Source organism: Zonotrichia albicollis, chromosome 1 (genome assembly GCF_047830755.1).
Source record: "Zonotrichia albicollis isolate bZonAlb1 chromosome 1, bZonAlb1.hap1, whole genome shotgun sequence".
NCBI lineage: Eukaryota > Metazoa > Chordata > Aves > Passeriformes > Passerellidae > Zonotrichia > Zonotrichia albicollis.
The window spans coordinates 140,378,489-140,398,321 of NC_133819.1; the positions used below are offsets into that span (position 1 = coordinate 140,378,489).

General features: G+C 33.9%; 1 protein-coding gene across 7 annotated transcripts in view; it reads left to right on the forward strand.

The window, feature by feature from the left end:
• The window catches only part of CSMD3 (CUB and Sushi multiple domains 3), a 580,686-nt gene that overhangs the window by 476,455 nt on the left and 84,398 nt on the right, over positions 1-19,833 (forward strand). For all 7 annotated transcript variants that reach the window (XM_074556146.1, XM_014263981.3, XM_074556154.1 and 4 more), the window contains 7 exons: positions 1,990-2,108; positions 4,121-4,190; positions 6,372-6,488; positions 10,778-10,987; positions 12,444-12,632; positions 15,856-16,033; positions 18,087-18,232. In XM_074556146.1, the coding sequence (XP_074412247.1) occupies positions 1,990-2,108; positions 4,121-4,190; positions 6,372-6,488; positions 10,778-10,987; positions 12,444-12,632; positions 15,856-16,033; positions 18,087-18,232 (1,029 nt within the window). The remainder of the gene's footprint in view (positions 1-1,989; positions 2,109-4,120; positions 4,191-6,371; positions 6,489-10,777; positions 10,988-12,443; positions 12,633-15,855; positions 16,034-18,086; positions 18,233-19,833) is intronic.

Below are 19,833 nucleotides of genomic sequence, written 5' to 3' on the forward strand. Positions count from 1 at the left end.
ATATTGCATTAAAAATACATTATATCACCTGAACTTTTCCAACAAAGAATGCCACAGAATGGTTTGTTAAACACTTCCATAATGTTTATATATTTTTACACCACTATAAAAATTTTGATTTATTGCTCATTTTCTCTCACTAAAGTTTTGTATTATCAAAAATTTCATTGGTAGGTTTTTATATTGAGTATTAAAGGAGCTGCTGGAGAAGGGCAAGACAGCATCAAATAGCTTCTTTTTCTTTATACACAATTCTTCTTATCTGAAAAGTCGAAGATACTGAAAGTATGTTTTCAATGAATGCCTATGTTAAAATCTCTTTTTATTACCATTGGCTATGAAAGTTCAATAATTTAACGCATTTTACTGTGAGAGTAGTATAACGTAGTTCAAGAAAGTATTCATGCACCACAAATAAATCAATAATGAACAGACTGCAGTTTAATATATTTATGAGTACATTTTTATGACCTGAATAAATATCACAATACTCCAAAGACATGAGCTCTGAACTAGTCCTCAGCTGGGAAGATGTCAAAATTTGTTTCATGTTTCGAAAGGTATTGTAGGCTTTCAGACTATAATTTTTTCCCAAATATTATTTTGTTAATTGAAGTCAGAGACAATAGGATGAATACCTGTGAATGTATTTGGGCTGCTAAGACAGACTGAGAAGGGCATTTAGATGAAGTCATTTGCCTTTGCATGGCCTGACTATTCTCATAGTTACGTTACACGCTTCAGCTGAAGGTTCAGTTATTGGAAACTAAAACCTGCTAATTCTTAGTTTAACTGTTCAAAACAGATAATAAGCAATCATCTGTGTAAGCCAAGCACACTTGTTATTTTGCATTTGTACTTTGTACATTACCTGGATCACATTCTAGATGTCTGAAATGTAAAAAGTGGATTTAGGTCCATCATTCGCTTTCAAAACTGGTTCTTTGCTCTGCTCTAGTTTGAGAACAGAAAATAGAATTTGCAGACTAAAAGTTTCTGTTAGCTATCATCTTTCATATTGTATAAAAATGCACTCTTTTAAGGTGGTAGATTTTACTTAGTGAGAATCTTACGTGAAATGATCAGTTACTTCAGTAAGTTTTAAAACAGGCAGATTTTGATAGTGTTCTGAGGAAATAGGTGGCCATAATTGAATTCCACAATGTTTCTTTATTATCCTGTGTACTGATGACCAGTTGTGTAATAGTCCTTACTTCACAACTAGGCTTTAATTCCCACATTAGCAAAGAAAACTACTCAGTTGATTATACTTTCTTACATTCCTGGACCTTCCTGGGTAGATGCAAGGAAAAAAAATTCTCTTTTTGATGACCATGAAAAAAAGCATGTGGCATCTTGGCAAAAAAGCTTCCATTGCAATCAGAAATTCAAAATATCAGTGTTATAGCTCTATAAGTACTTCTTTAAACATAGCAGATTAGATGAAGTCTGATGCAAATATTTATTCTCTGTGTGAGTTTGTCTCTCTGTGTGTGTGTGTAAACAAATGAATGAGTTGAGTCACACTTGTGGAGGATGGAATGCTGGAGAGCACTTTTACTTTGCACTGTTCTTCCAGTGTTTTGCAGTTGATGTATTGTTGGCCAGCCTCCCCTAGAACACATGCTGGTAAAGCATAGCAGAGGTGTTCCTAGTGTGAATGATAAAGGCTGTAATTACAAGTGAGACTGGAGGTAGAAATGAATAAGTCTGTGCCAGGAGATAGTGGAATTTTAGAACTGAGACTGCAGGTTGGAAAGTGTTTTTTGCCGCACCAATCCTTTTCCTTTACTCAGGAAAGAATATTTTTTCTCCTTATATACAGTAGTTCCAAAATAATATTCTACTTTTCCACAGACAACTGCTAATTCCCAAGAGCACCCAAAGGTTATCAACACAATGTGCCTATGTACACTGTACACAGTCCTATGCAGATCTAAAAAAAATTTTATGTTCATTAGAATGACTAAACTTCTCTATTTTTCTTAGCTATAGGTTTGGACTCTTGTCCTGAACCACAGACCCCAAGTAATGGTATCAAAATTGGAGACAGATACATGGTTGGAGATGTGGTGTCTTTCCAGTGTGACCAGGGTTATTCTCTGCAGGTAAGCCAAGTTTCCTATTTCAAATGGTGCCTTTCAGCTCTTTAATGTGGTTATGTTTGGGCCTGTCAGTGCAAAATGGACACTGAGATCTTGAGGAATTGTGTGCACATGGTAAGTTTACAGGACTGTGTGCTTTTCTACCAGATAGTGGATTAGAAACTATCCAAGAATTCCATCACAAGTGTATGGCTTTGTGCTTCTTCTGCATTAGAGATTATAGGTTGTTATCTAGTGTTGATAGCTTTTTTGATAATTATAGCTGAACCACTATGGCAAAGTTAAAATAACTTGATGAACAATTAATAGTATTTCTCTATACACAGGAGGAAAAAGAAAGTAAGTAAAGAGAAGAACTAAGAATAAAAAAGGGAAAGAAATAATTGCTTTTCTTAGTAAATCGGATAGTGTCAGTTGTTTTCTTGCAGCAATTTCTTGGGTTTTTTTCTCCAAAATATTTATCAAATAGGGGTGTATTTTTTCCAAGTAAATTTCCAATGTCCTTGCAGTAACAAAAGGTATATCCAGGGGAGATGTAGTGATTGCAAATCACCAGTGGGAATTTGTCTGCCTATAGGAAAGAAGATCAAAAACTTGTACAGTTATGCCATAGAATCAGATTCGAAACCAGGTATTGTTTTTACTTGAGACTCCCCAAAAAGAGTTTGTAAATTCTACAGTCTTCCTTTATCTAGGTCTTTGAGAGCCAAAAGGACAGGAAATGATTACATTACCCAAGTACTGAAAAAAAGGAAAGTCTTGTAAGAAGAAAATAATTTCTATATAACAGCACATTATGAACACATTATAATGGAGTTCGGGAAACTTTTGGAGCAAAATAACAAAATATGCAAGAATGAGCAAAGTACCAATAATATTAGTCTCACCCATAAAGTGTTGATGTCAGACTAACTAAATGAAGTCTTAAAAATGCTAATATTTTCAAATAGTTATCTTACATAATTCTGTGAAAAATTAGATACAGGGTTTATATGTGTTGCATCAAAAATAGAAACTGAATTATATTCTTTGACCAAAAAAACCGAAAACAAACTAGTTTATAGTGATCGAAAAAAGTAGTCTTGTCTGCCTCTGGATTTCAATTGCTGTTTCAATTTGGGACCTCTATCCCAATTAATTCTCCTTCAAGGTAGAATTCCTCGTCATGCCTGCAGATTTCTAGCATTTCAAGAGCAGATAAAACAGATGTTCTCCTATTGCAGCTCTGAGAATGACTATTGAATTTTTCTTCTCCTGTTACCTGCTTTTAACTGGCCACTCTTGGAAACAGCCTGAGAAATATTTTTTGCTTCTTTGTTTTAATTCCCACCTTAAATACAAGTGAGTATGAACAGATAAGCCACAGTAAAGGCTGAAATAAAGAAAATAAAACATAGAAAATAAAGAATTTAAGAGCATAGACTGTGCAAACACCCATGTAATGTTTCTTCCCACCATACAGTTTTTCTGATGTATGCAGTCTGACTAGATGGTTTTGGAAGATATCCCAAGTACAGTTTTCTCTGAAGATTTTCCATTTTTATTTGCTTTCTCTGGAAGGTAGTTAGAATTACACGAGGCCAATGAACAACACAAAGGGTGTGTCTATGATGAGTTTAGAACATAAAGTCAACGCTTACATAATTTATATAGTATGTAAAATTTCGTCATGTTCAACACCTGATGGGCATCCATACTATGCAAACATTGCTTCAGTTAGCCCTGTAGTTGCCAGACCCTTGGTTTACACTGAAACAAGCATAGGATTCAGCTGGATTCTGTAATACTGTAAAAATAATATTAATAGACACCATCATGTAGTGAGCTAACAGTCACAGTCTTCTCTGCTGTTTTCAAGGCATGGAACAATTCACAGTGTACAATGTAAATACTCTACCTTTTTGGTTTTGTGCATTTTGATGATGTTTTAAATTATACATTCTTTTTGTTGAAATACTAACATGCTGTATATCATATATTTTTAATATGAATTAGCAAATATTGTGTCATTTTAGGGACATTCACATATCACTTGTATGCCGGGACCAGTAAGAAGATGGAATTATCCCATTCCAATATGTTTAGGTATGTTCAGCTTCCATCATTTTTCCTAAATATACCAGAATAAGGAAACCAGAAAACTCAAAAATAATAGACACGTAGTGGAAAGAATTGGGAGAATGGGAGGAACTTAATTAAATGTGAAAATGGTCAAGTTAAATTAGAGATTTTCAAAGGCTGCTGAACACTAAAGTTGGCAAATCTTTCCTGAAATGTCCAAGCAATAAAAGGACAACACATTGTCCCTTTCAACCCAAACTATTCTATATGATTCTATGTGTTCTAGTCAGATATATCATCAATTCACTATCAGGAATGACACTTCCAGAAACCTTTGCAACATAGCTAATTGGTTTAGGACTCATTTCCCCAGAAGAGTAATGGCAATTGCAGACGATAGGAATAACATTACATTTTCATCTCTAATGAATTCAACATAAGCATGTCTACCAAATTTGAGAAGATACATTATTTTTTAAATAAAATTATACATATGTCCATAATATTATTGGGAAAAGCACAGAAAACCTGTCAGAAACCAAAATGAAACTTATGAAGTGTGTTTAAATATACTCTTTATATGTGATAAATAATGTGAGGAATGTAAAACTCCTTCTAGTTGTAATCTTTTTCACTGCATATAAATGCCTTTTTGTTTGGGTTCTCTAACAATAAAAGTTATCTGGATTTGTAATCTTGAATGTATGGAAAACAGGATGCTGTAGATCTCATTAAAGATTTTTTTGCTTTACTTTTCTTCAAGATGTTAATGTATATCCTCTTGAGCTGCTTCACATAATCCTGTTCTTAATCCTGTGGAGTGTTAAAAGCCTCCTGTGAGATATTGAGCTCTCTCAGCTTAGAATTTATAAATATTCAACAAGGTTGAGATATTTGTAAGAATTTTTTCAGGAGTTAGTCTTCAATTTTTATCATTACGCATTAGCATATGGTTAGGAAGTCTGATATTATAATTGCACTGCTCTTGGTAAATTCTGAATATATAGATGCTGTGCGAAAAATTTGGTGACCTTTTTTCATATATCTTTCCTTTTTTTTGCAAGTATTGATTTTTAATTGTGTTTCAAATACTGTAGCAAATTTTACTTGGACTAAACTTATAAACAAAATTCTGTTTATCATAATTACCATCCTTAAATGCAATATGGATGTCTAAGTAATTTTATTTACTGTTGCCATGCCTGAAAACTAAAATAAAATTAAGATATTAATTTAGCCTAATTTCTGGAAGTGTACGTATGTTTACTTTTCTAAGTTTGTTTATCTCACTTTTAGAACAAAAGGGTACAAATGCACTTTTTAAAAGGTCTCTTGAATAGCTTATAGTACAAAGTCTTTTTATAATACATTATCTTATATTATTCAGATGCTCCTTTACAAACAAGCACAATTGTCTCAGCCCTGCTATAAGCTGGTGTGTCCTGTTTGCCTGTCACAAGGACAGTTCTGGTAGACAAAGTGCAGAGCAAGCATTAGGGAAATGAGGCTGGTGGAAGCACAAGTCTTATGTGGAGTGGCTGAGGGAGCTGGGGGTGTTCAGCCTGGACAAACAGGAGGTTCAGGGAGATGTTATCACTCTCTACAGCTCCCTGAAAGGAGGCTGTAGCCAGGTGGGGCTGATCTCTTTTCCCAGGCAGCCACTGACAGGATGAGGGGACAGAGACTCCAGATGCACCTAGGAAGGTTCAGGTTCAACATCAGGAAGAATTTCTTTATGGGGAAGGTGGTCAGGAATTTCAGATCATTTCTTGACTGAATGGGCTGCCCAGGGATATGGTGGAGTCACCATCCCTGTGGGTGCTTAGGAAGTGGGTGGATGTGCAATTTAGTGTCGTAGTGTAATGGGCAAGGTGATGATCAGTTAAAGGTTGGACTTGATAATATTGGAGGTCTTTTCCAACCTAAATGATTCTGCAGTTCTGTAATCTGTTCTATTTTGGGTGCATGTATCCCCCAAGTTAAAATCTACGCAACTCAGAGCTGATACTAAGTTGCAAGGTACCTACCTGTAAATGAATTTCTAACAGACATTTAGCGGTAAAGACATGTTTGTGTATTTGTGTAAATATAACCCTAGGTATTATTATATTATTAATGCTCTAAGGATCTTCAATGTTACAGATTATTTTTTGTTCATTTGACTCTTCTGAAAAATATTTTTGGTTTGTTGTTTTTTTTTTTTAGCACAATGTGGTGGTGGCATGTCAGACTTCAGTGGAGTGATTCTCAGTCCAGGGTTTCCTGGCAACTATCCTAGCAGTTTGGATTGCACATGGACAATAAAACTGCCTATTGGGTTTGGTATGTGCTGTTTTATGGATTTAAAATTGCTTTTTTAACAGTGCAAAACACTGAACATGGATTTTAAAATATTGCTAATCTTTATGCCAGCAAAAACCCACAAGTAATAATAATCCATTTGAAAAAGTTAACAAAATCTTAAAAGAAATATTTAAATAGAAAAGTTGCAAGGGTCTTGGTTTTTCATTTAATATATGCCAGCATTTTCTGATAAAGACAAAATTGTTTAATCAGAATTCAGTACAATTTTCTAACTTTACAGAACTGATTTATCTTTTTGTGAAACCATAAATCCAACAAATAAAAAGTAGCTATCATGAATATTTCACACCAGATCAATTTAGAAGTTAATGCTACATTTAATTAATTATTTTATCATTAAGCTTCTTTGCATATCCTAAATGAAACTCAAAGCAGCATAGAAATGTAGAAGCCTCCCACTTACAGCTGTCAAACTTCCCACTCAAAGTAGAATTGTCAGAAACACTGGATCAAGCCCAGGACTGGTGGAACTGTCTCACTAGGGCTGCTGCTCACCTAATCCATCCCCAGACTGTAATAGATAAGGATGTTGTACTCCAGATGTAGAATTTTGCACCTCTCCTTGTGCAAACCTTTAAGAAACATTTATATACTCAGTCCTTAAGTTTTTTAATGTTCTTCAGAGAAAAATTGTGTCATTTAATATATCATCCATAACCCTTAGTTTAGTATCCTCCACACATTTGTTGAGGATGCCTTCTCATTTTCCAAGTCTCTTCTGATGACATAAACCAGTGTAAACTTCCATAGCAACCTACAGAATGTTGTGCTTGTTACTGGCTGCCAAGCATTGAATGGCTGATTATCACCCTTGGAGCCTCAAAGTTATGTTAATTTTTAACTGACTTCCTTTCCATTCATCAAGCTCATGTATGTTCAGCTTTCAGATGAGAATGTTATAGACCAAGTCAAAAGCCACAGCAGGGTGAAAGTATGTTATATACACTTTTCTCCCTTTGCCAATTTAATAATAGAAGAATATGCTGGTTGATTAACTGTTATTTTCTATTAGAAAATCCATGATGAATGCTCCTTTTGTCTCTTATATGTTTGGAAATTGCGTTAAAAAAAACAAGTTCCATAATTTTTCCAAGGACTGCAACGAACCTGTAGTTGACATTTCCCAGGTCCTTTTTTTTGTCTTAAAGGTGAATGTAAATTCAGCCTTTTTCAAGTCACTAGAATGTCTCTTATTTCACTATGGTTTTGTATATATACTATCAGCATTTTAATTATATTTGCTAACACCTTGAACAACTTTGGGTGGATCCTATGCATATTTTATTGTGAAATCATTATTTGAAGCCAGCCAGAAGAGCTGTCCCATCTAATTTTTTATAACACGTGGCACTTTTTGAGGAGCATGTGCACTTGGATTTTTTTTTCTTAATATGCTAGTTGAATGGTGTGCTGGTTTTCTTTGACAGGCCTTACCGTTTTCTAATTTATACTTACCATCTTCTGCCCTATTCTTTACTTGATGATACTTAATTTCTGGGTCTTACAGAATGAGTGTGACATCCCGAATAGCATTCTCCTTTGCATAGGTTCAGATTCTTTCCCTCCTCTTTTTAAAATAATTTCTGTGGATTTTTTTGTTAGAAATCCCATGAGTCTAGTTCACTTATGATTTATATGAAAGCCAATTGTTCTGCATGGGTTGTTCTATCTGGGGGAAATACATTATATTAAAATGGGGATTTCTATATAGAACCCAATTTGTTTGTTTGCATTTTGTTCAAACACACAAGATTACAGTCAATAATTGATTTTTTTTTTTTTTGTCTTAGTACTTTATAGAAATAGCATTGACGCTTTAATTCTGCCAATACCTGAATTTTTAGATAGCCTGACGGGACAATTTGTAGTGCTTCATTATGAGTCATGGTGCTGTCTAGAATCACAAATCAATTTCTGCTTGTTAAGTTATCAAAAAGAAATTATAGCAGTAGTAGGTACATTATTTCTGGATCAAATCCACATGAGAAAAGAATATTCAGAGCTATAAGGGAACACGATATTTTGACAGATGATTCCAAAGACATTTGCTAATAAAGAAGAGATAATAAAAATCTGAAATATTGCTTAAATTTCAAATTTAACAAAATGGTACGTTCAACTGCATCCAGAACCTGCTGTCTTTTTATCCCAAATACATTGCCATCTGCCTCTTCCCTCACTTTACTGCTATCCTGTCTCTCTTCCCATACTGACTCCTTACTCCATTTTCTTTGCTTGCAGTCTGCCAGGCTTATGTGTCCAATAATTCTAACTTAACTCTTCAGACTGCTATTTGCACTCTACATTGTTAACATACTATGTAGTTTTAATTCCATTAGGCAGGAGATGCAGCTCCTGAAGTTTTGGAAACAGTTTCTTGGATAAGTAAGTTTAACCACCAAAATCAATACCTCTGAACTGCTTTGTACCAACTGAAGTTTATTCACTGGATTTATGAACTATTTTCAGTTCATGTATAGGAAAATGAAATTATTCATTTCCTAGAAGAAAACTAAAGCTGCACTGATTGAAACATGCTTGATGTTTTTTACCTTTTTTAAGTGAGATATGTTTGAAACTAAATTGAATATTAAAATAAAATTTCAGTGTAAAAAATAAAAATATTACTTTTGAAGGAATGATGGCTAAAACTGGTTTTAGTGATGCTGTGACTCTGATCTAGTGGAGGCATGTCCAACTCTTCTGTGTAGTAAATAGAAAAACTCAAAAACACCATCATGGGGACCTTCTATAGACTTTCACTTGTTTAACTCTTTTTAGAAAGGCTTTCTCCCAGTTATAAGTTACAGATCACAAGCTTCTTCACTGTATATTAGCTAATGGAATAATGTTTTTACTAAGGACACTGTGTTTATTTGCATAGATAAATATATTAACTAATCTTTCAAGCAGGATGTCTAAACTGCAAAAAGACATGGGAAAAAGAATAAATCTGTCTAACAAGCTGAAGTTTCAGACAAATAGAGGCCAGTGCTACTGGCAGAGCAAGGGATGAATAGTTCTGAAGATTGATATGGTTCAGAAACTTGAAGAGAAAGACAGCGTAATACAGAGAGCAGGATGATTTGTGAAAACATATTTATACTTTTGTATCAAAGAAAGTTCACGAAAGAAGAAAAATCTGATAGCAAGGTCACAGGAGCTGGCAGCTGTTAATGACAGCTTAAACTTTGGATAAGTGTATGGTTCACAGGATCCAATGAAAGGCCAAAGTATGATAGAGAAAGGGCAAAGACTGAATATAGCTTGATTCTCTGTATAGGAAATATTTGGAAGGCTGACAAAGTCAAAGAATGACACTTAAAAATGCTTTCTTATCACTTATAGACTGTCTTCAGATAAAGCAAGACAAATTATCAGGGTAACAGTAATTGAATTATGAACATAACTTGCATATAAAATGTTTCATGCTTCAGAAAATCTTTTATAAACTTTACATAATATCTGAGGGAAAAGTTCTAAAGGACAGTGAGAAACACTATTTAGGTATTACAGTTCAGTAGTTACAAAGCTATTCATGACTTTCAATAATTTACCTGACATTATATCTTTTACTTTCAGTTTTATATGAAATTTTGTTGATTGTCTTTGCCAGAAACACCAGTAGGACTCAATCATCTTTCTAGTGAAACTAGTGCATTATCATGCCATAGTTGCAATAGATCCAGACAAACTGCAAATTTTCTTTGTTGTAACTTGTATAGAAAAATGCTATAAAAACAGGAAAATGTTTAAGAGCCCTATAAATCATTCAGTGCATAGAATTTTCTTCTCAGCCTGCATAATTTTTGTAATACATCACCAGATTAGGAGAGATAAGTTGCTAATAGATATAAGCTGCCCTCCTATTCCTTACTGAACCAAATAATCAGAAAGTTTTTTTCACCAAAACCATCATATATCACAGTGTATGTGTGAGTAACATTCACATGTGTTCCCCATGCACTCTGCTTTCACGAATCCTTGGGTACCAGCAGAGGCTCTGCCTGCCTGATACTCTGAGCTGGACCTGAGGCCTTTCTGCTCACCATCTAGTCCAATTTAAAGATTGCTGGCAGATGTGCATCCCACACGCATCAGAACTGTGAAATACACAGATGCTTGCCAGGTAGCACATAGATTTCCACCTGGTTATTTTCTGCAATTATCAGTATACAACGAACACACTTTTTTTTCCCTCCTGGTTTTGGTACTGATGGTGTCTATTTACTGACAATGTTTTTCAGGTGTCCATTTGCAATTTTTGAATTTCTCAACGGAGACCATACACGATTACTTAGAGGTTAGGAGTGGATCTACAGAAACTAGCACTGTTATTGGAAGACTAAGTGGCCCTCAGCTACCAGCCTCTCTGTTCAGCACAACTCATGAAACCAGCCTATACTTTCACAGTGATTACTCACAGAACAAACAAGGATTTCATATTGTATATCAAGGTGAGATTTGGACATTCTAATGAGAGAGAGCAAGGTGGTTATTATAGATTTTATGGAGTTTTGGGGGTTCCTAAAAATAAATATGAAAGATTCTATGTGTTTTGATGCCAAGCTTTAAACATTGAGATAAAACAGAAGAATGAAGAAAGTAAAGATGAAAAAAAACAATTAATTGCATAGTTTTTCATTAAAATCCAGTCAAATTCCAGCAAACACATAATTACCAATATCTGAAGCTGATTGGAATATTAATTTATTTTGCATGTCTTTACAAAAGAAACATCTCTGTTTAATGTTTGGAAGCATACTGGAATTTTAATTTAGTGTAATGGGTTCTGGAAGGTATACATCTAAATATTGTTTTGTATTACTGGATGAATGTAGGTTTGTGCAAATTAATGCCAACCCAACAATCAACAAATCCATTTTATTTCCTAGTTCATCATTTCCTGAAGGTTCTTGTTCTTTTGTACCCAAGTAGGTCATCCTGAGCTGCTGAAGATCACGAGATCATAGTTCTATTTATAGAATTGCATTTTCATTTAAAAGGGATTAGATCACCACTGTTCATGAAAAAAGGTCAAATGTGTATTTTAAAGTAGACCTGTTTTCGTTATACGAATAGCACCTAAGAGTGATTTAAAGAGATTTTACTTTAGAGCAGTCTCCTACTACTCTTTTAATAGTAACAAGTACAAATTGATTTGAACTCCATGTAACATTCTGGAAGTGAGCCACTGTAAAAAGAATTAGCTTTTAAAGAAAAAGTCAATTTGAGGTGTAAAGTGCTTAGGACAGTAAAAACCTAAGACCATATATTATTATTAGTAACAGTGCTAATTTTGGAGATGTTGTCATTTGTCAAAAAACTGGTAAGTTCTTTTCTCTGTTTTAACCACATAGGACAAAATGGATTCTTTCAAATATATACGACATGATATTCTTATACTTCAGACTGTACACAGCTTTTTTGTTCTCACATTGGTAATAGGAAGACAATGCTTCAAATCTTCTTGAAAAAAATTACCAAGATGTGTGAGAAAAGCTTGTTTTCAAATTGGACTTGTTCACTATAAAGTCTTTGATATTCCAGTTCATTATAGAGCCTTTTAACTCTTCTGGGAAAAACAAATAAAAGTATAGACATGTTTATTTCTCTTTTTCCTTAAACACAAGAATGTAAAACCTGACAACTCCTATTGGATCAGAGAAGCACTTCATCTATCTCAGAACAGTATCTTCAAACAGCAAAAATAAATGTACCTAACAGCACAGAAGTATAGCTGGTTTCACTGTATTCTCCAGGTGTAAAATCAGTGATTTGATCACGAGCATCATGAAAATTTAGTTCCCATCATATAGGCTTTTATTTCTATTCTAATTAAAATTCTTATTTTTAAGATAATCAGAATTTTTATTTTACTGATTTTTTCACCCTTATTATTATTTATTTCAGCATATCAGCTACAAAGCTGTCCTGATCCTCGACCATTTCGTAATGGTTTTGTTATTGGAAATGACTTTACTGTGGGACAAACCATTTCATTTGAGTGTTTTCCTGGCTACACATTGATTGGAAATTCAGCTCTAACTTGTCTTCATGGCATCAGCCGCAACTGGAATCATCCTCTCCCCAGATGTGAAGGTACGTTCCAGGTGACCTATAAACCCTTCATCCTTTGAAAGTCTTCCTAAGACTGTTAACTGAAGTCATTTCAGCTTTTGATTTACAGAGGCCTGTATATTTACAGTGTAGTCTTTGCAAAGGAAGTATTCAATTTTACACTTTAAAATTTCAGCAGAGAAGCTGAAATGTTTTGTAATATGCAGTCTCTTAAAACTTATCTGAGATACTATGTTTGCTTTTGGAAGGTGAAGCTTAAAGTCTGGAATATGGAGACCCATGCAGCTTTTAATCTAGATGAGGCAATGAAGTAAAAACTGTGGACTAAATCAAGAAAGAAGTCTTCAAAAATTGAATTTACCAATTCTGGCCACTTATGTTCTTTCTTATCAGTTAGTAAGAAATGATAAACGTGGTCTAGAATGAAATTGTCCTCCAGCCAGTGCTCTGTGAAATCATTTGTACATATGGTTTTTTCTGAATTTTTTTTAAATTACATTTTTTTGGCCTTTTACATTTGTTTTTTTCACTTGTGCTTGAAACAAAAAAGAAGGTTGCAGGGACTGTGAATTGCACACAGCTATAATTTTACGGAGACAGAATGACTGTGGTGGTTCTGTAGAAGTGTTTATCTCTTCCCTAGCTATGTTGAAAGGAACCTGTTTCTGAGCAGCAGGCCAAAGAAGGTCAGTCCTCCACTTAAGGCCTAGCTCCCCTTCATATTGAATGGTGAAACAGCATTGAGAATGGCATCCTCAGAATCACATAGGAGAGAAATGCCCAAATAAAACCCCCCAACAGCACAACAGCACCCCACCACCAAAAAATCTCCAAAACCAAATGCAACCACCCAAATAGAAAATAAAAAGCTCCCCTGTTTTCTGGATTTTTTCATTATATTTTGCACCATATACCCAAATTTAGGTACTTGAATGAAAAGCTTCATTATTCAAAATTCCTGCTGGACTCAAGTGAACCTTAGCAATTTTGGGGGGATTTGGTAGGGAAATTAGGACCTAACTGGTACTGAATTCAGAGGGGGAAGCTTTATAATATAAAAGACAGATGGCACCTACATTGTCATTTTTTTGAAAGTGGAAGAAGTTAATTCATTATAATTAAGTTTCACCACCCATTTTCTGGATCTTGTGGAGTAGTAATGCCTTAGCAGTTCATGTCTTAACTGCTAAACACTTAGCTTTTCCTGTTAGCTCGTTCTTGTTGTATTTTCTGTGCCTCACAATCAAAACAATGTATTGAATGCAGAGATTCTGTTTCTTTGAAATACCTTACTGGAACCAATAATTTAATTAGAAAATTGTAAGATGTCCAAAGCATGTTGTTTCTGAGTATCAATTTCGATGAAGTTCCTGAACAGTAGCTGAATGTTCTTTGTTTCTACTTAATTTGATATGAAAAATGAAGATTAAAAAATCCACCAACTTGATAAAAGAGATTTAAGATGCATAATTACAGACTGTCAACACTACTCAACCCCTAGACAAATTTCTTAAATTACATGGGGGTTTGTGCTGATACTTACTGTGGTATTTTTAGTAAAGTAAAGGGTTTGTGACATTTTTATATGCTACAGATATTTTTGAGTTGGTTTTTGGGTTTTTGTTTAGTTTTGTTTTGTTTTATTGTTGCAGGAAAAGGATAATGAGTTATCTTCTAGTTTCACTTGGTTTGATTTAAGATAAAGGCTTTGTGTTCAAAAGCATTAAAATGAAGTTGGCTTTTTTGTGTACACCTAGTACCAGAAATACATGGCATGTCTTGAATTTGTATTTGCTTTCATTGTATTGGCTTTATTGTAAGGCAAGATATAGAAAGGCTTTTTTAATTCCTCAGATATCTTGAAGCAGACAATCTGAATTAAATAGGACTAAACTTGCTTCTGTTTAAACAGTTTTATTCTCATCTTGCATCCCCATGCACCTAACGTTCCTTCAACCTGTGCTCAGCATCATCTAACACTCTCCGACCCTTCTAAACTCATCTTCCTTGCTTTAACCTGTTTGGATTCTGTTTCCTCTCCTTTTCCAAGAAGTCTTGTTCCCTGACAGTCATCAGACCAAGTTTTCACTCCCCTAAGAGCTGGCTGCAAAACCATTTCCATCTGTACTGCTCAAACCCCCTTGAGTGTTTAAGGTTAAAGCTGAAGAAAAAGCAGCGCCCAAGCTGTTGAGTCTGAATGGTTGAAGTGTCACTGTGCATCACTTCTTACCATAGAGTTCAGCACCAAAGTTTATAAACATAAACCATAGCATTTTTTTCTGCTAAATGCAAATGATGCATAATTCCTATATGTCAAATGCATGTGTCAAAACTGCTCTGGTTGAAGATTTGTAAACATATTTTAGAAAATCTGCGTTGCCATACCATGCACCTTGTGGGGTGGAGTGAGCAAAATGAAAGTATGCAAAATAAAGCAAATGATACAATTTTAAGCTTTGCTTACTTTTCCAGAGCTAAGCTTGTATAACATTTCTCTTCTGTAATAACTGGATGGTGTCATATTCAACATACATCTGAAATCTGTATAGAGAAAACAATCTAGTTTGGACTAATAGTTTTTCAGAAATAGAGAGTTATCAAAGTCCAGAATCTGTATGGTCCCTCTTGCACTGTATGGTGTCTAAAATTAGCACTCTTTCACACATATTACAGAGAGAACTCTTACTTTATGTACCAGAATTTATATCCATAAATGCAAAATTACTATTCATACTGTAGGACACAATGTTTGAATTTTGAAATTCCCCTCTAATCTTCACCCACCCCTCAACCTTGTATGTGCCTTCTTTCATGTGTTAATTTTGGTTGGCTATCTTCTTGTGACCATACATGAAATTATGGTCACAAGAAGATAGCCAACCAAAATTAATTAATGTGATTTGTTGCCGATTTGTAGCTGAAATTTACACAAAGCCCTAATAACGTAATTTTCAGTTGTGTAGGGAATTTCCACCTATATGTATACATATTTATTCAATTCCATTTCTGATAGTATTTGTTGCATCAGAATGACTATTATTTTACTTTTATATTTGACAAATACTGTCAAAATAGACTTCTGAATCTGCAAAAAGCTGAGTAAAATCTCTTTTCTTTGCACAGGAATGGTCATATGCAATGAAGTTAAGTGTAGCAAATTTGTTCAAAACTAGAGCTTTGATATAGTCTAAGTAAAATGCAAAAAGCATTTACTGGCTATTTTAAAAAAATGTCTTTTTTATAGCTCTGTGTGGAGGAAACATAACTGCAATGAATGGCACCATATACTCTCCAGGATACCCTGATGAGTATCCAAACTTTCAAGACTGCTTCTGGCTTGTAAGAGTACCACCTGGGAATGGAATCTACATCAATTTCACAGTTCTCCAAACAGAGCCAATATATGATTTCATAACTGTCTGGTAAGAAAACACTTTTGGCATTTATTTAATCTTCATATGACACTATTTACCCAAATAGAAATTTAAAAGAATATATTTTTGATTTTCCCCTTGAAACTGGTGTTCTGTCTAGGAGAAATTATTGAGTTGCACCAATCCACGTTTTTCAATGGACCATTCTCTCTAGATAGCAGTGGACAAGAAATTAAAAACAATGATAGTGTTTCTCAGTTTGTCAACAAAGAAAAGCATACAGAGGTATGCTATAATAGCTCATCAACAATCAAGAAAAATACTACTTAAGAAAGGAGTGATAAGGAGTTTCAGATGTGTCTATTAGTGTTTTAGGAAAAGCTACTAGAAACTAAAGTAGGGCAAGACCTCATTAATTTCTTCCAAGTTGGCTTCTTTTATTCTTAAGAGTACATAAAATGAGAGGCTCTTTTTGATTTGGCTATGACAAAGCGAATTGAGTTTACAATAACTGTAAACAAATTCTATTCCCTGTGTACTTGAATCCATGTCTGTCGTGGCTCTGCATGATGACCCTCACCAGCAGCCTATCACATTAATGCCTCCAGCACGTGTTTGAACACATTTAATGGCTTTAGTCCTCATTTGTACACGTGTAAAAATTGTATTGTATACATGATGGCTATTTAATTTTGTAGCCTATACCATTTCTGGGATACTTTTTATTAAAAATTTTATAGCACTTTCCAATGAAAAAAAAAAACCCTTTTATTCACAATTCAAATGCTTCAAAGCACACAAATTCCTTGCTAAAACAGAATGGAAAGGGTTGATGTGCCATAATTTGGACAAACATATTACGACAAAATTTTCAAAATAAAATATATCTGTATTTTTTATTCGGTTTTTTAAAATATATTATGCTAATAACTATTAAAAAAAAACCTTTAAATTTAAACATCTTTTGCTTACTATTTGACAATTCTAATCTGGAAGGAAATAAGGATGAACATTTAATACTCTTGTATCATGATGCTGTCCTCTGTACAGTTCCACTGTTGTTTAGTACTAACTTTAATTAAATTTTTCTATTGAAATGAGTGTTTCATTTCTCCATAAGGTAGCAATGATCTTTTGAGCAGTACATGTATTGTCGAAATCATAATAAATAGTACAAAATAATATCAGTACATTCATATGAAGAAAGACTCAAGAAATTATTCAGCTGCTTATCATACTCAGTTTTGGTTTAAGCTACCAAAAATAATATTAATACCTACCCACAGTGGTAAACCATGACTACCTGAATCAAAAAGACATGACCATTTATATAAAATTCATAACAGAGTGACACATTGATTGAGAAAACTCTGAATCATTCATAGAAATAAATTTTAAATCAATTTGTATCTATCCATATATAATATAAACTATAAATAATAACATTAAATCTATTAATTAGGGGGAAAATCTAGGTTAAAATATGCTGACAATACAGGATATCTAAAAATAACTTAGAATAAGCATTGGAAATAAAATGTGCATTTATTGATGTCAACATGCAGTTTTCAAGGGGAATCTTGTATTCAGCAGTCTGCAAGCATTTTGGGTTTATTTTTGCCAAAGACTATATTCATTCTTGTATTTTTAATTTATTTTTTTAAATTAATTATAACAACACTATTTATCTCTTAATTTTCCTATAATCTATCAGATTAAAAAGACTGATGGACATGAACAGTTATTAATTTCATTTATTTTCTGATACCCACATTTGAACATAGAGATACAGTAATGTGATCAGAGGTTATGACAAGTAGAGGAAGTACAATCACAAATTCAATAATTTTGAATTGTCTGAAATTTTTATTAGAAAATAAGAATTTGACTTTCAAAAGGTGGTTGAATTAGTTTTTGGTACACATATAGGATATGAGAAGGTCTTCAGCCCTTGTTGTCTGGTTTATCTTATTTTAGTTGTCTCATGCCTTTTAGTGTAATCCAGGGAAAATTTACTGCATTCACTTAAAATTTGGAGAAATCATATTAAATTTTTGGACCAGAGAAAGAAAAAAAAAATTATTCTGTTTGTTTTTCTTAGGGATGGACCAGATCAAACTTCCCCTCAAATTGGACAATTTAGTGGCAACACTGCGCTAGAATCAGTCTATAGCACTTCCAATCAGATTCTGATAAAGTTTCACAGTGACTTTACTACCAGTGGCTTCTTTGTACTTAGTTATCATGGTAAGTGTGATAAATTAAACTTTTTCACTGTTTTTACTGGTCACTGGAGGAAGACAAGGCTTAAAAATATGTAGCTTTTTCTAAGAAGAGTTGCTATTATTAATATGATTGACCACTACTAGGGTAATGCAAACACATGAAAGACTAACATGAATTATGAAAAATCATTTATTTTCTTGACCAAATATTAAATTTACTATTAGTCAAACAAAATAAAATTCATGCACTATGATGAGACATGAACAAAGAAGGCAGCATCAAGACCCTAAAGTTCAAGGTGTACATTATTTTACTTTTTACAATGCTTCTAAAATTCCTTTGAAACCTAAATGTTTTTGGAGGACATTAAATTTCTTTTTGAAATTTGGATATTTTGAGATGTTGTTCTTGTAGAGATACCACTGATAATGAACTATACCTATAATATATTGTTTACTACACTATATAGCTCAATGATACTGAGCAACAGAGTGGAGTGAACATTAATCTGCCCTTGAATTAAATACTGACTGAATGAAAATGTGTATGAATTAATTCACTGAATTCTACATCTTTTTGTAGTCATCCAGCCCCTCTGTGGCCAAGTGTCTTGTACATTGCTATAATTACAAGGAAACAGATTGAGAAGTAAGGGTGGGTTGAGGTGCTTTTGAATGCCCATTGGATTGGACATCCTAGGAAATTTGAACACACTACATCCTGTTCTATGGATGCTGGTCAAATTTTGTGACTAGAAGATTTTCTTTTTGACTTATTAAAGACAGTGGTGAGTACAGATAGACAGAATTGATGGGCTTAAAATAACTTTAAGCTAAGCAAAACAAAACAGAAAAATACATAAAGCCTACAATGAAAAAAACCCACCAGCAATTGATTATGGAGACTCCAGCAGGGCTAGGCAGAGAGGGATCAGAACTTCCATTCTAAATCTTGGCATCCATACTGCATGTATCAAATTGCAAAGGACAAAATGAAATTTTGTATTCATTAATGAGTCCATATGTATTGATATCTACTAAAGTATCAATATATGACCAAACATATGCTAAAACGCTCATGGAATCTTAGAATTAGTCAGATTGGAAAAGACCTTTTAGATCATCAAGTCCAACTATAAACCCAACATTGCCAATTTTGCCACTAAACCATGCTGATAAATAGCATATTACATGTCTTGTAAATATCTCCAGGAATGGTGACTCCTCCTCTTCCCTGGGCAGCCTGTCCCAGTGCTTGGCAGCCCTTTTGGTTAACACATTTTTACTAATATCCAGTCTCATGTGGAGTAATTTAAGGCTATTTCTTCTGGTCCAGTAATTTGCTAGTATTAAATTGTCTCTAAAGATTTCCTTTTGCTTGTTTCTTCTATTGTGAAAATTTTCATACCACAGGTGTGGCCTCTAATGCGCGATAAAGATGCAAACCGAGCAGCACAAAGATTACTTATAAAAAAACTTAAACTATTTTTGTACTAATGTTGTCAAGACAAACAAATATCTTTGTGTCTTGGAGTCTGTGATCCTTCATATCAGCTGAACAAAATTTATAGTAATGAAGGAAAGGCAGTCAAGGAGTCAAATAAATGCAAGGAGTCAAATTTA